The sequence below is a fragment of the Schistocerca gregaria genome, chromosome 1 (genome assembly GCF_023897955.1).
Source record: "Schistocerca gregaria isolate iqSchGreg1 chromosome 1, iqSchGreg1.2, whole genome shotgun sequence".
NCBI classification, from domain to species: domain Eukaryota; kingdom Metazoa; phylum Arthropoda; class Insecta; order Orthoptera; family Acrididae; genus Schistocerca; species Schistocerca gregaria.
In genome coordinates this window covers 553,767,141-553,786,732 of record NC_064920.1, presented here as the reverse complement: position 1 = coordinate 553,786,732, position 19,592 = coordinate 553,767,141, and the positions used below count along the sequence as shown (strand labels likewise).

The following is a 19,592-nucleotide window of genomic DNA, read 5'->3' as shown; positions in this document are numbered from 1 at the left end:
TATAGTGGGCATGCGGGAGGCCGGGTGGACGTACCGCCGAATTGCTCAACACGTGGGGCGTGAGGTCTCCACAGTACATCGATGTTGTCGCCAGTGTTCGGCGGAAGGTGCACGTGCCCGTCGACCTGGGACCGGACCGCAGCGACGCACGGATGCACGCCAAGACCGTAGGATCCTACGCAGTGCCGTAGGGGACCGCACCGCCACTTCCCAGCAAATTAGGGACACTGTTGCTCCTGGGGTATCGGCGAGGACCATTCGCAACCGTCTCCATGAAGCTGGGATACGGTTCCGCACACCGTTAGGCCGTCTTCCGCTCACGCCCCAACATCGTGCAGCCCGCCTCAGTAGCTATATGGTAGTAATTATGTCTTGCCTAATACACTACTGGAAAAAATAAATGCAGTTCCCTCGAGGACAAGCCATCCTGTGACAAGTGAGGTGATAGGTAGTTCATCGTTGTTGGAGTATATGATAACAAAGGCAGACGAAAGTAAGAGTCAAAGTAAAGGGTGCCCAAATAGTCACACCAGTACATACCGTACCCCGTCCGCCCCTGGTAGGTGAGTGGTCAGTGCGACAGAATATCAGTCCTAATGGCCCAGGTTCGATTCCTGGCTGGGTCCGAGACTTTCTCCGCACAGGGACTGGGTGTTGTGTTGTCCTAATTATCATCATTTTGTACCTCCCCATCGACGCATAAGTCGCCGAAGTGGCGTCAAATCGAAAGAGTTGCACCTGGCAAACGGTCTACCCGACGGGAGGCGCTAGTCACACATTTATTTATTTATAGCGTACCCCTATCTGGCAGCAACGTATGCATGTATTCTCACATGCCAACGATCATAAAAGTGCCGAACGGCATCCTGCGACAGATTGCCCAAAAGTATCTTGTGCCTTTTTCACAGTTCGGCGATGTTTCTCACAGGCCCTAGACAATGAGAAAGTTCCTGCTTCGTCAGTCCCATACACGTTCAATTGACAAGTGATTTGAGAGTCTTCCTGTCTAGGGTAGTTGTTTACATAACGAAGAGCTCTTTGCGTTGCTGCAACTATATGTGGACATGTGTTGTCTTGCTGTAATACCACGTCATCTTCCTGTTGAAGAAATGGCAGAAGCACGGAACATACTCTCATCACTGAAGCCAACAGAGTGTCATTCCACTCTGCAGTAGACTCTTCACGACGCCAGAGTAGCCATGTTTGGCAGTGTAGTGGTGTCAGTAGTAGCCTGGCCAGAGGCACACGCGATCTTCATTCCTTTGCATTAGAATGGTTCTCAGTGATTCCCGAGGACACAGAAGGTGCAGTATGCGCCCCCAGATTTCGTCCCTGGATGATGGTCGGTTGGCCATCACTGCTCGCACAATACATCGATCTTGACTTACGTCTGTGTTACGCGGACCTGTTCTGTGGGTGTGGAAATATTCCACCGACCAATGATAAAAGTAGCGACACACCATATACATTGTGCCCAACATGTGCAGCAATCCAGACGTCCATCCAGCTTCCCGCAAGGCCACAATGTGACTCCATTCAAGCTGGTGAAAAGGAATATGTAATCGTTAGAAGGGCATGAACGTTATAAATACTGTTCACCTATAAACTCAGCACAGTTAACGCCTGTAGACTAGTACATGAAGGGTGCACAGAAAGATGACCTCCTGCCATCTGATCGCCGATGATCATGACTAATGAATCACTAGCACTACAGATAATATATATAAATTGTTTATACCCTGATGTGCCACTGAACATAGTCCTTGAAGGTGTTGCATTTTTTCCGACAGTGTATGAAATTGTTTTAAGTGTTTCTCTAGTTGCTTGTACTGTGAAGATCTTATAGGAGAGCCTATGGAACACCTTTCCGTACATGTAGCCACAGAAAGCTACTCATATTTTTCTGATGGCATCTGCGAGGTTTTCTTTGTGTTGGTAGAGTTGACGATGAGGTTTGCACCATTGCCTCCCAGCGTGTAGGATACTTGTCCCATTATCTTTTGCAGGAATTTCATTTCTTGTAATTCGAAGACTCTTATTGGGAACTTCTTAGTTAAAATATAGTGCCAGGCACTCTGACTACAGTATTATAGCGTCTTAGTCTAGTATTAAGCGGTGGATGTTTCGAGGTGTACATTTTTCTTCACGTTTAGTATATCCTATGCAGTCTGAGTTCCCTGTGTTCGAGAGCTGTCCTTTCCCTGATGTCACATAAGATCCATTCTCCAAGGTATTTTACGGTGCTGTCTCTCTTAATATGCTTGCTATGGCTGACTCTCTTCGCAATTGAGAGATCCTTAACTTGGTAATGAATTCGATCTTTGCTATGTTTATTGACAGACCTGCTTCCTCTGCTAGTAAGTGCTGTACTTGACGTTGCATAGAAGCCTCTTACAAGTCGTCGGCCACTAAGTTCAGGTCGCCACCAAAAGCCACGGATAGAATCCTTAGGTTATCTGCTTTGATCCACATCCTTAGTCAGGTGTTCGTTGCCTACGATCTGTTCCATTCCCTGACGATTATTTCTAGGACGAAATTAAATAATATACATGAAATACCATCCCCTTGCCTCACCCCTTTACTGATCAGGAAAGTCTCTGAGAATCGTCCTCGTTACTTTGGACTTGGTGTTGTAACGGCTGACTTACACCAACCTATTGAGCTTTTTGTTGAGTCCTGGTTTTTGTAATTATTCCAAAGAGAGTGGGTCTATGCACGTAGGCGAAAGTGTATTGGAAGTCTGCAAAGTTATCTATCTGCTCTATGGCTCGTTTCTTGCTGTATTGGAGGATGGTCTTAAGGTTCTGCATTTGTTCAGTACAGATCTCCAAGCTCTGAAACCTACTTATCTTCTTCTAACTCATTGTCCAGCTGTCTCGTTTCTAATCTTTCTAGGCTCTTGAAAAATATTTTGTATGTGGCTGCAAGGAGCGATATTCCTCTGTAGTTACTAGGCTTTGTTTCGCTTCCTTTTCTGTGGATTGGTTGGATAATGCCTGCTATCTGGTATGAAGGGCTTATTTCAATAGTGGTACAAGTCCATTACCTCTTCCTGCCTATAATGGTTCTGAAATTAATGATCCAAACAAACAGAAAGAAAGGTTCATCTCTAGCAAGAAGCCATATGTTTGAATATTTCTGGTATCTTAACTGCAGATTTTTCAGCGCCCATTTAACTTTAGGACTCTGTATCTCAAAATGAACAAAAATGGACTTGTTCCACTATTGAAATAAGCCCTTCGTATATTCCAATGACTTCATTTTTCCCCTTTCTATAAATAACCTATAGTTGACAGAATAACTTACCTGTAATTGCATTTAGAAACTGAAGACTTCAGTGCACGTTAACGACAAGAAGGGTTGACAGCGTGGGAAGCTGCCCGCTGTGTCAGCCAGCGTGTACCTCAGGTAGGTAATTCGAACCTTCAGCCACTACTGTGACACACAAAATACTGAATACCCGTCTCACAGTGAAAGCTGGTGGTCAACAACAGTAGCTGATAACTAATACCTACAAAATGCGACTAGTGGGTACCCATAAATTCTGTCTTTAGGCATTTGCTAAGAACGACACTACAAACTCGCCTCCTGGTCACCCCTCCCCCCCCCCCCCCTCTCTGCACACAGCTGTGGGACATGGGAACACCTGGAATGGATCCTGGAACAGTGGTGTCAGATTCCATTCACCACTGAGTGCAGGAGTTGTCTGTCGCTTGATCATCTCCCTAGATGTGTGTGGAGGTGGGTAGGCACCAATGTACGCCTTAGGCTTGTAGTCCTATGGATCCAGCAGCGATATGACTCAGTCATGTTTTGAGCCAGTATCATGTACAAATGTCGAACGCCTCTCTTTGCTATCAGGGAAATTTTAGTGCTTAAAAGTGTCGAGACAAGGATTTGCAAACTACACTCCTGGAAATTGAAATAAGAACACCATGAATTCATTGTCCCAGGAAGGGGAAACTTTATTGACACATTCCTGGGGTCAGATACATCACATGATCACACTGACAGAACCACAGGCACATAGACACAGCAACAGAGCATGCACAATGTCGGCACTAGTACAGTGTATATCCACCTTTCGCAGCAATGCAGGCTGCTATTCTCCCATGGAGACGATCGTAGAGATACTGGATGTAGTCCTGTGGAACGGCTTGCCATGCCATTTCCACCTGGCGCCTCAGTTGGACCAACGTTCGTGCTGGACGTGCGGACCGCGTGAGACGACGCTTCATCCAGTCCCAAAGATGCTCAATGGGGGACAGATCCGGAGATCTTGCTGGCCAGGGTAGTCGACTTACACCTTCTAGAGCACGTTGGGTGGCACGGGATACATGCGGACGTGCATTGTCCTGTTGGAACAGCAAGTTCCCTTGCCGGTCTAGGAATGGTAGAACGATGGGTTCGATGACGGTTTGGATGTACCGTGCATTATTCAGTGTCCCCTCGACGATCACCAGAGGTGTACGGCCAGTGTAGGAGATCGCTCCCCACACCATGATGCCGGGTGTTGGCCCTGTGTGCCTCGGTCGTATGCAGTCCTGATTGTGGCGCTCACCTGCACGGCGCCAAACACGCATACGACCATCATTGGCACCAAGGCAGAAGCGACTCTCATCGCTGAAGACGACACGTCTCCATTCGTCCCTCCATTCACGCCTGTCGCGACACCACTGGAGGCGGGCTGCACGATGTTGGGGCGTGAGCGGAAGACGGCCTAACACCGCGGTTCCTGGTGTGTCCGCTGTGCCGTGCGTGTGATCATTGCTTGTACAGCCCTCTCGCAGTGTCCGGAGCAAGTGTGGTGGGTCTGACACACCAGTGTCAATGTGTTCTTTTTTCCATTTCCAGGAGTGTATTATGTAGCCCTGTAGCCAACATATCGGTACAGGTTTCTTTCTTTCTTTCCAGATGATAGTATGCGACCACACTGTGACCACCTCATGAACACCTTTTTTGCAGGAAGGAGGAATCAACCCGCTGGAACTGCCTTTGGTATCTTCTGACACGATCCCAACTGAAGATGCCTAGGACCAGTTGAAGCCTACAGTGCGGTGTTACAGGAAGCCTCCTCACACACTGATTGACTTCATGAGGGTCGTCGTCGAAAGTTGTTATAGGCATCAACAGCAGTGTCTCGATCATACTGTAGACAATATGTCAAGGAGGATGAAAACTTGTTGCTATGCACAAAGCGAAGGAAAATGGTGCTGAATATTATCCAATAACAGACATTTATTTCACAGATGTGCACTTTTGCGTATTTGTACAGATTGCCTATATTTTCGTTATTGTTTCTGTCGTGGCGTCAGTCAGAGACAGACTTCGCAACCCATTGAGGGACATGCAGGCTAGCCATCTGCAGAATCCTGCCTCCATGTATCAGAATACTGTAGGCGTAGCACTCCTCAATACAGCAGTGGACTATATTTCCATTTCTCAACTCTAGAATATGATAGCCACCTACATGACAGGAGGCGAGCTCTTGTCACGAAATAGCTGGCCAGAACGACTGTAAATGCCCATAGCTCAGCCATTAGCAGCACTTATACCGGTTCTTGTACTGGTCCTGGATTTCTGATTTCCGGTGACGCCGTGACAGTCTCCATGCTAGCTATCGGTCCAGTGTGGAGCTGAGCAACTTCCACCTCATCAAGCAGCGACGTCGGCTAGCCGCTGGTCTGCCAACCACCAGCTAGGCCTGATAGTCCATTGTCTTGACCCAATCCATCAAGTGAAGGGTGCGCTTAGAGCATCATCGTCTGACAGTCCACCTTAGTCTGAGGGTCTTCCAACTGGCCTTAGGTGCCAGTGCTCCTTACCACTTGTTTGGAACTGTCTGCAGTCCAGCATGAGCTTGTCGGCAGCCGGGTCACACCTGCCTTGCACCAGAGAGATCACTTCTGCTGAGGCAGCAACCTGCGGGATCACACACACCTCTGCTGAGTTGTGCTGAGATAGCACGCTGCCTGGATGACAACACCACGCCGGCCACTGTGGCCGAGCGGTTCTAGGCGCTTCAGTGTGGAACCGCGCTGCTGCTATGGTCGCAGGTTCGAATCCTGTCTCGGGCATGAATGTGTGTGATCTCCTTAGGTTAGTTAGGTTTAAGTAGTTCTACATCTAGGGGACTGATGACCTCAGATGTTAAGTCCCATAGTACTTCGAGCCGTTTGAACCATTTTTGACCACACCACGCCGCTGTGACGCCGATATCGACATCATGCTGATTAAAGAATTTTGATACTGAATGAGCTATCCTAACTCCGCATTCACTGTGATACTGGCAGAGCGCAACTCAGGATTCATTCACACGGTATTCCCAGGTACAAGCGACATTTCTGGCTAATACTGGTGTCCGCATTGCCGACGCCATTACATTTTTATTTTACAGTACAATTATTTGTTTAGTTTTTTAAGACTCAGTCGTCCTGAGTTTAATTCCACACATGTTACTAATGTGTGTAATTATTTATTGAGTGGTTCGTGTCTGTCAATTGAATGAAAAATTTAAAGCACCTGCGTCTTAAGTGAAACCGAAACGCTGATTTCATAATGTATCATACAAATTACTTTAGTTTTACTCGCTTTTTAGTTCAATAAGAAGACATTTCGTTCTAGACTTGTAGCGACAGTTGTTGTAAATACTTGAAAACGCCCAGGCCTGTGAAGCCCTGGAGGAAATTATCACTCTTCGTGATACTTGTTAAAAGAAAAGATGAAGTATGACTGATCAAAATGTGCTTGCGGTCTGCTGTTTCACTTGCAGCGTGAGAAGGGATACAGGAATAACCGAGAACTGTAGACTCAATCAACATCGTTGTACTGCTCACGAGGACAACGCAGAAAAAGAGAGTCAGCCTTCACAGTGTGGGAATAGCAAAGAATCCACAACTCCAAATTTTAAAGATGGATATATAGATTACTGAAGCACGAGAGCCGTTCAATAAGTACTGCAACTAATTTTTTTCTGAAAGCAGGTTGGTTTTATTTATGATTCCGATACACAGTATTATTCCCCACTCTCTTGACTACAAAACCCTATTTTCCAGCATAAAACTTAATGGGAGGGCCTGTATGTGCACATGGGACAAACAGATGGAAGATGGAAGGCGCGAGGTCCAAGCTCTAGGATGGATGAGGAAGAACAGTCCAATGAAATTTTTTGAACACTGCCAACAGTGACGTCCAGTCGTGCAGCGAGGTGTTTGTGATACGTGGATTACCTCAACTGACAGTATCTACATGATCCAACATTGCAGGAGTTGCAGCTGTGTGTGGTCGGCCATCACAGACCTTCTGCAAGCGCCTAATAATATCTGCAATGCTTTTGTTTTCCGCCAAAAGAAACTCAATGACAGCTGTCTGCTTGGTGCGCAGCTCTGTTACAGACGCCATTTGAAGGCTATGTACTGTGCCGCGACCATTTGGAATTCTGTGGAACTGTCGTGGCTGAGGCAGTAATATTGCACGACGTCCCACAACAAATTCCGCGTTTTGTCAACCGTAACTGATCGAGGAAAAAAATGTGTTGCATTACTTATTGAACGCTCCTCGTAAATAACAGTGAGTGATTTTCCAAACTTTCGAGAAAAGTACGCACGGTAATTAGAGGTAAACAAGCAAGAGATGATATACACGTAATGAGCGATGAGAGAGTTTTACACGAGGAAAAGAGAACAGCAGCACGTCAGTGCACAGTACTGAAGTCGGCGGACCGTCCACAGATTTGGAAACGACTGTTAGCTACACTGTAGTCGAGACGGTGTAAGAAGATCCCTGACAGCTCTCAGAACTGATTCCAGCTTCCAACTGTGAAGCGCCAATGGCTGCAGGCGAAAACAGTAGCTGTCTACAGAGATGTGACAACATTGAGGCGTTGGCTTAGAGACGTTTGCACAGTCGCGTTACGTTATTTGTTGAGATAGGCCAGCGAAGCTACCACGCTCAGGCTGCTGCATCTGACAATGATCAACTTACGCAGACTCAGTTATCGAAAAATGCGATCAGATTCTACTCGCACACTCACTGAACACATCTTGTTTCAAAGTAATGATGTGCAGAATGTCTTACGACTAAGATGACTGCTGACGTGCATGCTAGTCTTTCGATAAACTGTAGTCGACCGATCGCGATTAGGAGCTGCTTCAGAGTGAGGCTGGAGCGTGCGTCTCCCGGTTTTATCACATCGAGGACGACACAGTTGTGTTGTTACACTGCAGAAAAACATTCCCACACTCCCAACCTGACAAGGGAGGCAGCGCTGTCCCTCTTGTGGCAGATCAGACTATCAGAGCAGGCGACTCCTGGAGCTTTCACGATCGCCATCCCGAATAAACGCCAAACGGGCTCTTCCTCAAACAATGACGTCTCCCTCCGCCAAACCGTTGCAGAGAACTGACTTTGAATCTAATGGTAAAGATCTGTCTTTTCAATAGACTCGCCATCTACGGAATATGTTACTAAATTGGCTTGTAGAAAGCTGAAAATTATGCGGACTTTCTCGTCCAGTAGCTCTCTATGTTGGGATGAAAATGGTCGCTTCTGAATTGGCGAGAAAATTGTTTACCAAGGTGGCAAACTTCTATCAGATTTGGTTCAAATGGCTCTGAGCACTATGGGACTTAACTTCTGAGGTCATCAGTCCCCTAGAACTTAGAACTACTTGAACCTAACTAACCTAAGGACATCACACACACATATGCCCGAGGCAGGATTCGAACCTGCGACCGTAGCGATCGCGCGGTTCCAGACTGTAGCGCCTAGAACCGCTCGGTCACCCTGGCAGGCTCTATCAGATTTATCAGTTCGTTAATTACACGTTAATTACGCATGCTGTTCTCCTGTGACTGCTGTCATCTCATTCGTCTTCTGTCTTATAGTCTGAATCTGCACTTGTGTTCTGAATTACTCAAATGTTCCATTTCTTTTTTTTTTTTTAATCAGGCTGAACGGTAAGGTCGTTGGGACCTCTCACAAGGGTGTTCGTATGTGTTGGAAAAATCTCTCATTTACATGCTTACCGTAAGAGGAGCAATCTACCGAGCTGCCGAAGGTGCGGGCGCCTTCATAAAATGTCCAGGTGCCCAGAACTTCCCCGTAGGTGCAGTTGGCTGGCGTATCAGCTTCAGCGCCTGCTAGGAGCAGGACTGCCAATATTGCGACTGTTAACGTCAGCTTCATGTTTCAACAAAACCTGTAAAACAAGAAACAACCACTCCATGATAGGATTACTGAATTGGTTACAACAAAGGTTCGAAATTGAGTAACTATTTCACAAAAGAACAGGACTCTTTTTTATCTTCTCTCACAGCAGTTCCCACTGATACTTAGTGTTACTATTTCAGGATATGGTAACAATTGTCCTGGAATGAGCGACCCAGCGCTGGCGACTGTGGTGGGGACGGGAGGGGTATTTACTTTGTGGCAGCGCAGAAGTATCGAATTCTTCTCGTATCACTGAGCCGGTCCAAGGCTGAGAGTATGGGACCGTTACAGGAGGGAGGCTGTGGTTTCATTGACGGAATGCCTGGTCATTTGATGACAAATAAAGCTCAAAACAACGAGACGATCAGGTGAGACAAAACTTATTCGGCCACTTCAAGATCAGATCTTAGATGTGAATAAGACATTCTCTGCCTTAACTGAAGAAGAATATTCTTTCATCCATAGAGTTAGTGAGGATACCATTAGCTGAGTGCCACTGAGAAGGGCTAGACATTCTGATAGCACCAGGTTCCCCGTGAGTGCGTAGAACTCTTCGGTGGTAAGAAGATGCAGAGCTCAGCAAGAGTGTATTGCGGGCTCCTGCAGTGTTTCTGTGTGACATATCGTAAGAGACCCTGTGAAATACGACAAGGCTCTCGAAGGCACTAGCCCACGGTTGTAACAGCCGTGGCCAAGATGAAGTCGACGTGTTCTCACACCGGGTACTCTGCATGTCACCTGATAAAGTTCATAATTTGCTTCAACAGCGTATTTACATTCCGGATCTCGTAAACGTTGGAAACAAACATGGAGGTGTTTCTCCACTGGAGCATTTTTAGAACCATTGTTAATTTAGTTCCACTATTCCACTTTTTTTTACAAGATTACAGTCTTTCAGTACCACTACGAAATTTGTTCCCAGATACCTCAGCTATCAAGGCAATGCAGTCAGCAATACCTCCAGGAATATAGTCATGACCTTCATACAGTATAGAAGGCCCGAACATATCCAAATTTGTTCATATGGATGTAAGGTATAGAGTGGAGTAGGATATGCGTCACCAAAACTTAAGGAATGTATAATCTTTCTCACGAAACATCCTTACGTGTATCTGAAGTCTTGGCAATTAAGATAACTTCAAATACTGACGGACTATAGAAGAGCGTTACAAAAATTGGAATATCGCAAAACTGGAGTGAAGCAAATAAATGTGTAATAGATATTGGGAATGAAATATGGACTGCCAAACCTCTGCATCAATGTAACTTAATATCCATTAATGCTAATGCTAATGCTGGGATCCAACATAACGAAACACCGAATGCTTTCCCTTCGTATTATAAAAGGCTATTTCGAGGGCCTTTTTCTACCTTAAACTGATTTACTCGTATTTCCTTTAATAAAATAACTTACTCAATGGAAATGGTGTACAGTGTGGACATGGATAGAGGAAGATTTTATTTATAGGTTCAACCTGTTACCCCCCGAAAACCACGTTTTTTTTTTTAAAATGAGAATCTCAACAAACGGCATACTACACCCATATTAAGATGCTCCTTGGACCTGAAAGTTATCCTATAATCTAGATAGGATAAAAGCTAAGGCTGATCCGTGTTCTCCTGAGGAAGCTTTTTCCAAAAGGCAATCTAAGTCTCATCATTCTAGCAGGTAAAAGATACGGGAAAGGGCAAGATACTTATACAAAGAATTTCGAAATCATTTCGTTGGCTGTGAATTACTTGACATCTGCTGTGTTAGTTTAGGTCTACTACTCAACAGCGACATCTGAGACACAGATAGCCAAAGTGGTTAAGGTGACCTCTCGTGATAAGCAGAACATCCAGGATCGAGTCTCGGTCCGGCAAAAAATTTCATGTTTCACTATTAGGTAGCGGTTCTAAACCTGATACAGCAGATGTCAAGGAATTTGCAGTCACCGAACTAATTTCGAAGTACCGGGTGGTTATAATTGAAGTGTAGCTATCCACAGAGGTCCATTGTGGGCTGCAATTACCGTATGGCAGCGAAACTTGGTAGATACGCTAATGCGTTAATGCTTAACTGATTTACATTCGAAGACAAGTTAGTCTGGTCACCAGGTGCAAATCTGGCGTTGTACAGCGTCTCGTAGACGTCTCTGTTGCTCTTATTGAGTAAATAGTGTAGACTACGTGGCGGCGAATAATAAAATCAAAATTATGCCTTTCTCACTTGTTTTACCTTTTCTACTTTCGTCCCGTCCCTAAGCCATTACATATGGACACGTCTGTAAACGTCTTTTTTGCATTCACAGCACAAGATTTGCACATTGTGGGAAAAACTGGAACTAATTTTTTCTAGGGCTCAGCGGTTCCACATTAACGCGATAGAATATCTGCCAAGTTTCACTGTCGACCGGTAATTACAGCACACACTGGACCTCTGTGAGTAGTGCACTTTAATTATAATCATCCGGTATTTCGTACAGCTGTGCATCGTGCGTGTAAATTATACGAAGTAGTTGGGAAACAAGGAGTCGTATTTTCCACATCAATAACTGTTTTTTACATGGAAACAATGACTCCACGAACAAAACCATAGCTTTCTATTTGTCTTATGCAAACTTAGCATTAAAAACTAATATTTGGTCTTGCATTTTTCAAATCTCAGTTCTTGTTAAAATTGATGAAAATAAATACACTGATTGTCACTGCTAATATAACACCCAGTTTCAACACACCTCTCTATTACTGTGCTTTAGGAAGCGTATTGCTTTCAGTTATTGCTAAAATTTTAAAGTGTACTGCATGAGTAATTTTTAAGATCTGCTGTATAGTTTTATTAACTGAGGCCAAGAAATACACACCTGAAACGTTATGTTCAGCGGTAATAGTTCTGTACAGTGTACCATAACATGATTCATATACAACAGAGTAAACTCACATACTGTACTTACGTGAGTTAGTATATTGGCTGACGATCCTGCAATCGAACCTCCTTCCCACACTCTGAATTTTGCCTACCGCCTTCAGAAATTTTATACAAGCTGAAGGCGACAGATAGTAATCAATCATTTGTATGTCAGATGATAATATCAGAATGAAGCTAAGACAAATCAAGCTTAGGCTGATAAAAATCTGACTGAGAAATCGATTTTTAAGCCCTGAATTTGCGTTATCTGTGAGGCTGCTGATTCGCATTGTTCCTGCGAGATAAACTAAATACTTGCTGGAGAAATCTTTAAGTTATGCTCCAGAATTTTTATAAAATACATTTTTGTGTATACTCATGACAAAGCTGCTAAAATATTTATTGCTCAGTAACTAGTTTGGGCGGACTTTAGGTATTTTAAAGTGGAGTATATCACCTGTCCACTATTTTAAACATGAATGTACATATTTCAAGCTGGGAATTATAACCTGAGATTATTACAATGAAGAATTACAATGCTTTGAAGACAGTACTAGACTGATAAGCAAGACGTAAGGACGAAAATAACTTCCGCGTTGTGTATACTTCGATTCCTTGCCCAGTTGGGGATTTTCTCTGTCGGGGACTGGATGTTTGTATTGTCCTCATCATTTCATCATCATTATCATCATCATTCGTGACAGTGGCTAGTTTGGACTGTGAAAAAATTGGACTGTGTAAAACTTGGGACTTTGTACGGGCGCTGATGATCGCGCAGTTGAGCGCCCCACAAACCAAACAACATTCCACGTGATGTGTCAGCGCAAAGGAACATATTCGGTAAAACTTAGGTCATACATAAAAAGAATCGCTACAGTGTAGTACAGGAGGTAACTGAAAGAAATGCACAATGAGACAAAAAGAAATGACACTTTTATTCAAAGAGAATAATTACACGAACGTCACCGCAATTCATGACTGAGCCGTGCACGGCTCGTGTTCATGCTATTTGTTGTTTGTCATTTTCTATTATGGTACTGCCGCCTCGTTTCCTTATTCCATTTACTGGCCTCACTAACTTTCTGCCTCAATAGCCCGTGAGCGGCAGCAGCAGCGCAAATGGGTAAGTGCACTGTCGTACCTTCTGTGGAGCGACTGATAATATTTCCGGGTCGTCGTGTCTGGCAGACAGTTGGAGACGGACCAGCAGTGCAGTCGGGACGCAGCAGCAGTGAAGTCGGGACAGAGTGCCGGTGAGGCGCTGGCAGCCAGTGCTCGCCGACCGCTGGCGACACGCATGAACTGTCCGACAGAGGGAGACTGGAGCGGGCCGACGGTTGGTTGGTCGTTCGGTTGGTCGTCTCATCGGCCGACGTATATTTGGTCCTTTCACCGTTTCCGGGCCTGGCATTTGGTGGGTTGCCGTGGAGCAGAAGAGGTACTGAATTTAACTGATGAAAGGAGAAAATATAAAAATGTAGTAAATGAAGCAGGCAAAAAGGAATACAAATGTCTCAAAAATGAGAGTGACAGGAAGTGCAAAATGGCTAAGCAGGGATGGCTAGAGGACAAATGTAAGGATGTAGAGGCGCATATCACTAGGTGTAAGATAGATACTACCTACAGGAAAATTAAAGAGACCTTTGGAGAAAAGAGAACCACTTGCATGAATATCAAGAGCTCAGATGGAAACCCAGTTCTAAGCAAAAAACGGAAAGCAGAAAGGTGGAAGGAGTATATACAGGGTGTTACAAAAAGGTACGGCCAAACTTTCAGGAAACATTCCTCACACACAAATAAAGAAAAGATGTTATGTGGACATGTGTCCGGAAACGCTTAATTTCCATGTTAGAGCTCATTTTAGTTTCGTCCACCTACGCTCAATGGAGCACGTTATCATGATTACTTAAGGGATACTCTACCTGTGCTGCTAGGATATGTGCCTTTACAAGTACGACACAACATGTGGTTCATGCACGATGGAGCTCCTGCACATTTCAGTCGAAGTGTTCGTATGCTTCTCAACAACAGATTCGGTGACCGATGGATTGGTAGAGGCGGACCAGTTCCATGGCCTCCACGCTCTCCTGACCTCAACCCTCTCGACTTTCATTTATGGGGGCATTTGCAAGCTTTTGTCTACGCAACCCCGGTACCAAATGTAGAGACTCTTCGTGCTCGTATTGTGGACGGCTGTGATACAATACGCCATTGTCCAGGGCTACATCAGCGCATCAGGGATTCCATGCGACGGAGGGTGGATGCATGCATCCTCGCTAACGGAGGACATTTTGAACATTTCCTGTAACAAAGTGTTTGAAGTCACGCTGGTACGTTCCGTTGCTGTCTGTTTCCATTCCAGATTAATGTGATTGAAGAGAAGTAATCAAATGAGCTATAACATGGAAAGTAAGCGTTTCCGGACATGTCCACATAACATATTTTCTTTCTTTGTGTGTGAGGAATGTTTCCTGAAAGTTTGGCCGTACCTTTTTGTAACACCCTGTAGAGGGTCTATACAAGGGCGATGTTCTTGAGGACAATATTATAGAAATGGAAGAGAATGTAGATGAAGATGAAATAGGAGATATGATACTGCGTAAAGAGTTTGACAGAGCACTGAAAGACCTAAGTCGAAACAAGGCCCCGGGAGTAGACAACATTCCATTAGAAATATTGACAGCCTTGGGAGAGCCAGGCCTAACGAAACTCTACCATCTAGTGAGCAAGATGTATGAGACAGGCGAAATACCCTCAGTCTTTAAGAAAAATATAATAATTCCAATCCCAAAGAAAACAGGTGTTGACAGATGTGAAAATTACCTAACTATCAGTTCAATAAGCCACGGTTGCAAAATACTAACACGAATTCTTTACAGACGAATGGAAAAACTTTTAGAAGCCGACCTCGGGGAAGATCAGTTTGGATTCCGTAGAAATACTGGAACACGTGAGGCAATACTGACCTTACGACTTATCTTAGAAGAAAGATTAAGGAAAGGCAAACCTACGTTTCTAGCCTTTGTAGACTTAGAGAAAGCTTTTGACAGTGTTGACTGGAATACTCTCTTTCAAATTCTAAAGGTGGCAGGGGTAAAATAAAGGGAGCGAAAGGCTATTTACAATTTGTACAGAAACCAGATGGCAGTTATAAGAGTCGAGGGACATGAAAGGGAAGCAGTGGTTGGGAAGGAAGTAAGACAGGGTTGTAGCCTCTCCCCGATGTTATTCAATCTGTATATTGAGCAAGCAGTAAAGGAAACAAAAGAAAAATTCGGAGTAGGTATTAAAATCCATGGAGAAGAAATAAAAACTTTGAGGTTCGCCGATGACATTGTAATTCTGTCAGAGACAGCAAAGGACTTGGAAGAGCAGTTGAACGGAATGGACAGTGTCTTGAAAGAAGGATTAAGATGAACATCAACAAAAGCAAAACGAGGATAATGGAACGTACTTGAATTAAGTCGGGTGATGCTGCGAGATTTAGATTAGGAAATGAGACACTTAAAGTAGTAAAGGAGTTTTGCTATTTGGGTGCAAAATAACTGATGATGGTCGAAGTAGACTGGCAAGGGCAAGGAAAGCATTTCTGAAGAAGAGAAATTTGTTTACATCGAGTATAGACATAAGTTTCAGGAAGTAGTTTCTGAAAGTATTTGTATGGAGTGTAGCCATGTATGGAAGTGAAACGTGAACGATAAATAGCTTAGACAAGAAGAGAATAGAAGCTTTCGAAATGTGGTGCTACAGAAGAATGCTGAAGATTAGATGGGTAGAACACATAACTAATGAGGAGGTACTGAATAGAATTGGAGAGAAGAGAAATTTGTGGCACAACTTGCCTAGAAGAAGGGATTGGTTGGTAGGGCATATTCTGAGGCATCAAGGGATCACAAATTTATTATTGGAGGGCAGCATGGAGGGTAAAAATCGTAGAGTGAGACCAAGAGATGAATACACTAAGCAGATTCAGAAGGACGTAAGCTGCAGTAGGTACTGGGAGATTAAGAAGCTTGCACAGGATAGAGTAGCATGGAGAGCTGCATCAAACCGTTCTGTGGACTGAAGATCACAACAACAACAAGGACAAAGAATCAGATGGAGGCAGCAGAAAAACGGGTTGCCACAGGACAGTGTCTAAAGTTCATCCCCGACATGGTCCTCAACCGGCACAGCAAAGACTTCTGTCTAGAAAGAGCTATCTTCGCAGTGCAGAAGCACTCGCTGTCACTCCACACCAACACTGGGAGAAGAGCTGGCAGGCCAGATGTCAGCATCTGGAGTAGTGGGTGATTCCACAAGAAGCTCTTCCCCAGGCCACACAGAGAAATGATGCACACGGAAATCACTTAATCGCCTGCGTTCCTGTGTCACAAGATCGAGGAGCAACCTCCAGAGGTGGGGCTTCCAGGTGGACTCTCTCATATGTGACTGTGGAGCTGCCGTGCAGACATCATCACGTCTGCTACAATGCACATTACCTCCAACTGTGTGCACTATGGAGGATCTTGTAAATGCTACACAAAGTGCACTGGACGTTGCTAATTTTTGGGCATCCATTGTATAGTTAAAGTAGCCAATGTTTGTTAATATAATGTATGTGTATTTTATTCTTTGACTGGTTTAATTTATAAACCATAATGTACGTAGTTATGTAATGCAATAATGTTTTAATTTGCTTCTGACGAAATAATAATAATAATTAGATGTACTCTAGGGTGGACCTTTAGCTGCTGATAAAAGCACCATTTGTTCATGGGTGGTTCCTGAGAAGATCGTGAGAAACCGTGAGTTTTGGGTAAGAAAAATACCAACTGTAGTAATGGACACTTCTGTAACTTGGAGTTAAGTCAAATCGTCGAAATTTTTGACATATGTTCTGATGATAATGTCCTCGAAGATCCTTGAAACTTTTTCGATATTTATGTGTTACCGAGATCCAGAAGTTCAAATTTTCGGTACTTATGCACGTAAAATAGGCAAGTAATATTCGGTCTGAGGCGTAAATGTAATTTTAGCTGACGTATTGAACACATGGCAAGGTCACATTGTATGCTTTTAATCAACATTTTTTCACCAGTAAAACATGGGATCTCGGTAAAATGGGTATTGCACACTTATGAAAGCGTGCCCAAAGTGGCCCTGAAAGTACAAAAAGTGGGCTAAATAGGGTATCAACATACTTGAAAAGAACTTAAAATGGATGCCAAAAATTAAGTAAAACAAGAGAGACCGAAAATTACGTAAAATGTTTCTAATAACACTTTTACAGTTTTAAGAAAGAAATCATGAGGCTGTCGTTTTCGATGAATTGCGATTGACGAGCAAAGTATGCAGAATAGATGTACAGCAAACGATTTTTTGTTGACCTTATATACGGTGTCCAAAGAAAGTGTCAAATACTTCGAAAGGTAGTACTACTCATCGAAACAAGAAAAATAAGTCCAATAAACATAGGTCCGGAAACTTATACTTTCCGAAATACATATGTTTATATGGTTCACATGGCTCTGAGCACTATGGGACTTAACATCTGAGGTCATCAGTCCCCTAGAACTTAGAACTACTTAAACCTAACTAACCTAAGGACATCACACACATTTATGCCCGAGGCAGGATTCAAACCTGCGACCGTAGCAGTCGCGCAGTTCCGGACTCAAGCGGCTAGAACCGCTCGGCCACGCGGCCGCCAAACACATGTTTATAGGAACTGCTGCGCGGCGCTTGGTTGCGGATATTAGCACAGTCGTTGCACTGGCGTTCCGTCAAGTGTGTCGGTATTATGATGTCTTACTCATAGTACTCCACCTAACATTAAGTGGTCTGCAGTCAGTTCTGTGATTCGGGTCATGTTGCATGCTACGTTAGTTTTTGTCGTGTTTGTGTGCCTTATTATACAGTACTGTCAACCCTGGGAACGTGTCATGGCGTTTCATTTTCTTCCAAACGCAGATTCACTAATGTGTTTACTGTTACTGCGCTGTCTGTACGTACAAACGGTGCAGGATATTTACGTTTTCTCTCTTGAACCACTTGTTAACAATGGAAGCCGTTTACCTGACAAGTGAAATGTCGGAAGTGTTATTCTGCTACGGTTTAGTAAATGGACGTAGCCTGTGAGCCCGTGCCCTCTATGCTGAAAAATATCCACAGCGCAGAGTTCCTTCTGATAAGCTGTTCGGCAGACTTTTACGGCAACTGAGGGACGCAGGTTCCCTTGTGCCTCGAAAGACTGACAGTGAAAGGTTCGCACAGTCCGCACGCCTGACGTGTGCTACGTTCGGTGGAAGAAACCCCTGGGACCAGTGTGCGACGGTTAGCAGCAGCGCGAGGCGTGTCTCACTCTCTCATATGGTGGTTACCTCATGAACAGTTGCTGTCCCATATCATCTACAGTGCGTCAGGTCCTAAGGCACAGCATCTCCATGCAACATGGCAGCCGGCGGCTCTGTCAATCGCCGTTGCAGAAGTGTGCCGCAGATCCACCGTTCGCATCCAAGATTTTATTTACCGATGAGGCAGTGTTCACAAGAGACGGTGTTGCGAACTTCCGTAGCCATGCTGAAATTTTACTGCGTGAGCAGCGTGAATGTAATAAGTGACAAACTCTGTTCTTTCCATCATTTTGTTGCGAGGTCTCAGCGAGAAAAAGTTACCTCACGGTCTAAAATGACGAATAAAGTTTGTTGAAAGTTGCTATGTGCTCTGATTATCAAATAATGGGTGATTATAGTCTGGGTAATTTGCGCTCCGTGAGGTAAATTGCCTCAAGATTGTACACAGCTTCTGTCTGTAAGGCTTATATTACTGCGCTTAAGCTTTAACTCTTTCCCTCTTAATGAGTAGATTATGACAACATTTAAATTTGATCAATAATTATATGAAATACTGAAAATCAAATTTGTTAGCCCCTGTGGAGCGGACTATAGTTTCTTAGTCTCCATTTCCAATGAACCGAAATAGTTCGAGTGTAACCTCTCCTTAGAAAAAATTATGAATTACTGTGCTGATAAACCTCTTACGTTATTTGATTTTCAAACAGCTCAGGAAAACCGAACGTACTCAGACATTTGTCTCTTTACTTATTCTGATCATCACTAAACTGACACACAATATTTTTTAGCGCAACGCAATCTGACTTTCAATAATCCCTACAAAAGAATGGCCCTATCAATAGCCTATACCTTTCATGAATCAGTTACCTCACAAAAATCTTCGTTACTCGAACTACTGCAATACAGCGAGCGCCAATATTGCCAGCTAAATAAAAGATTCAAACTACTGAAGGCACTAACTACTGATAGGCATACTTAGCAAATGAAAGATTTTAATAGAGAACAATGTATTTACCTTAATAGTGTTCAAAAGTCGTAATATATATATATATATATATATATATATATATATATATATATATATATATATATATATATATATATCAGTTCATGACATCCAGTCTTACAAATTTACTCTCTTTGATGGACACACGTCC

The 19,592-nt window shown here is 43.9% G+C and overlaps 1 protein-coding gene across 3 annotated transcripts in view; it reads right to left on the bottom strand.

The window, feature by feature from the left end:
- The window catches only part of LOC126283468 (dipeptidyl peptidase 1-like), a 93,825-nt gene that overhangs the window by 65,091 nt on the left and 9,142 nt on the right, over window positions 1-19,592 (bottom strand). The window contains exons 2-3 of one of the 3 annotated variants that reach the window (XM_049982277.1): window positions 13,242-13,551; window positions 9,027-9,199 (exon numbers count right to left, since the gene is read on the bottom strand). In XM_049982277.1, the coding sequence (XP_049838234.1) occupies window positions 9,027-9,186 (160 nt within the window). In that variant the 5' untranslated portion in view covers window positions 9,187-9,199; window positions 13,242-13,551. Of the gene's footprint in view, window positions 1-9,026; window positions 9,200-12,146; window positions 12,203-13,241; window positions 13,552-19,592 lie in introns of those variants that run through there. The other 2 variants (XM_049982287.1, XM_049982295.1) reach the window with 2 other exon arrangements.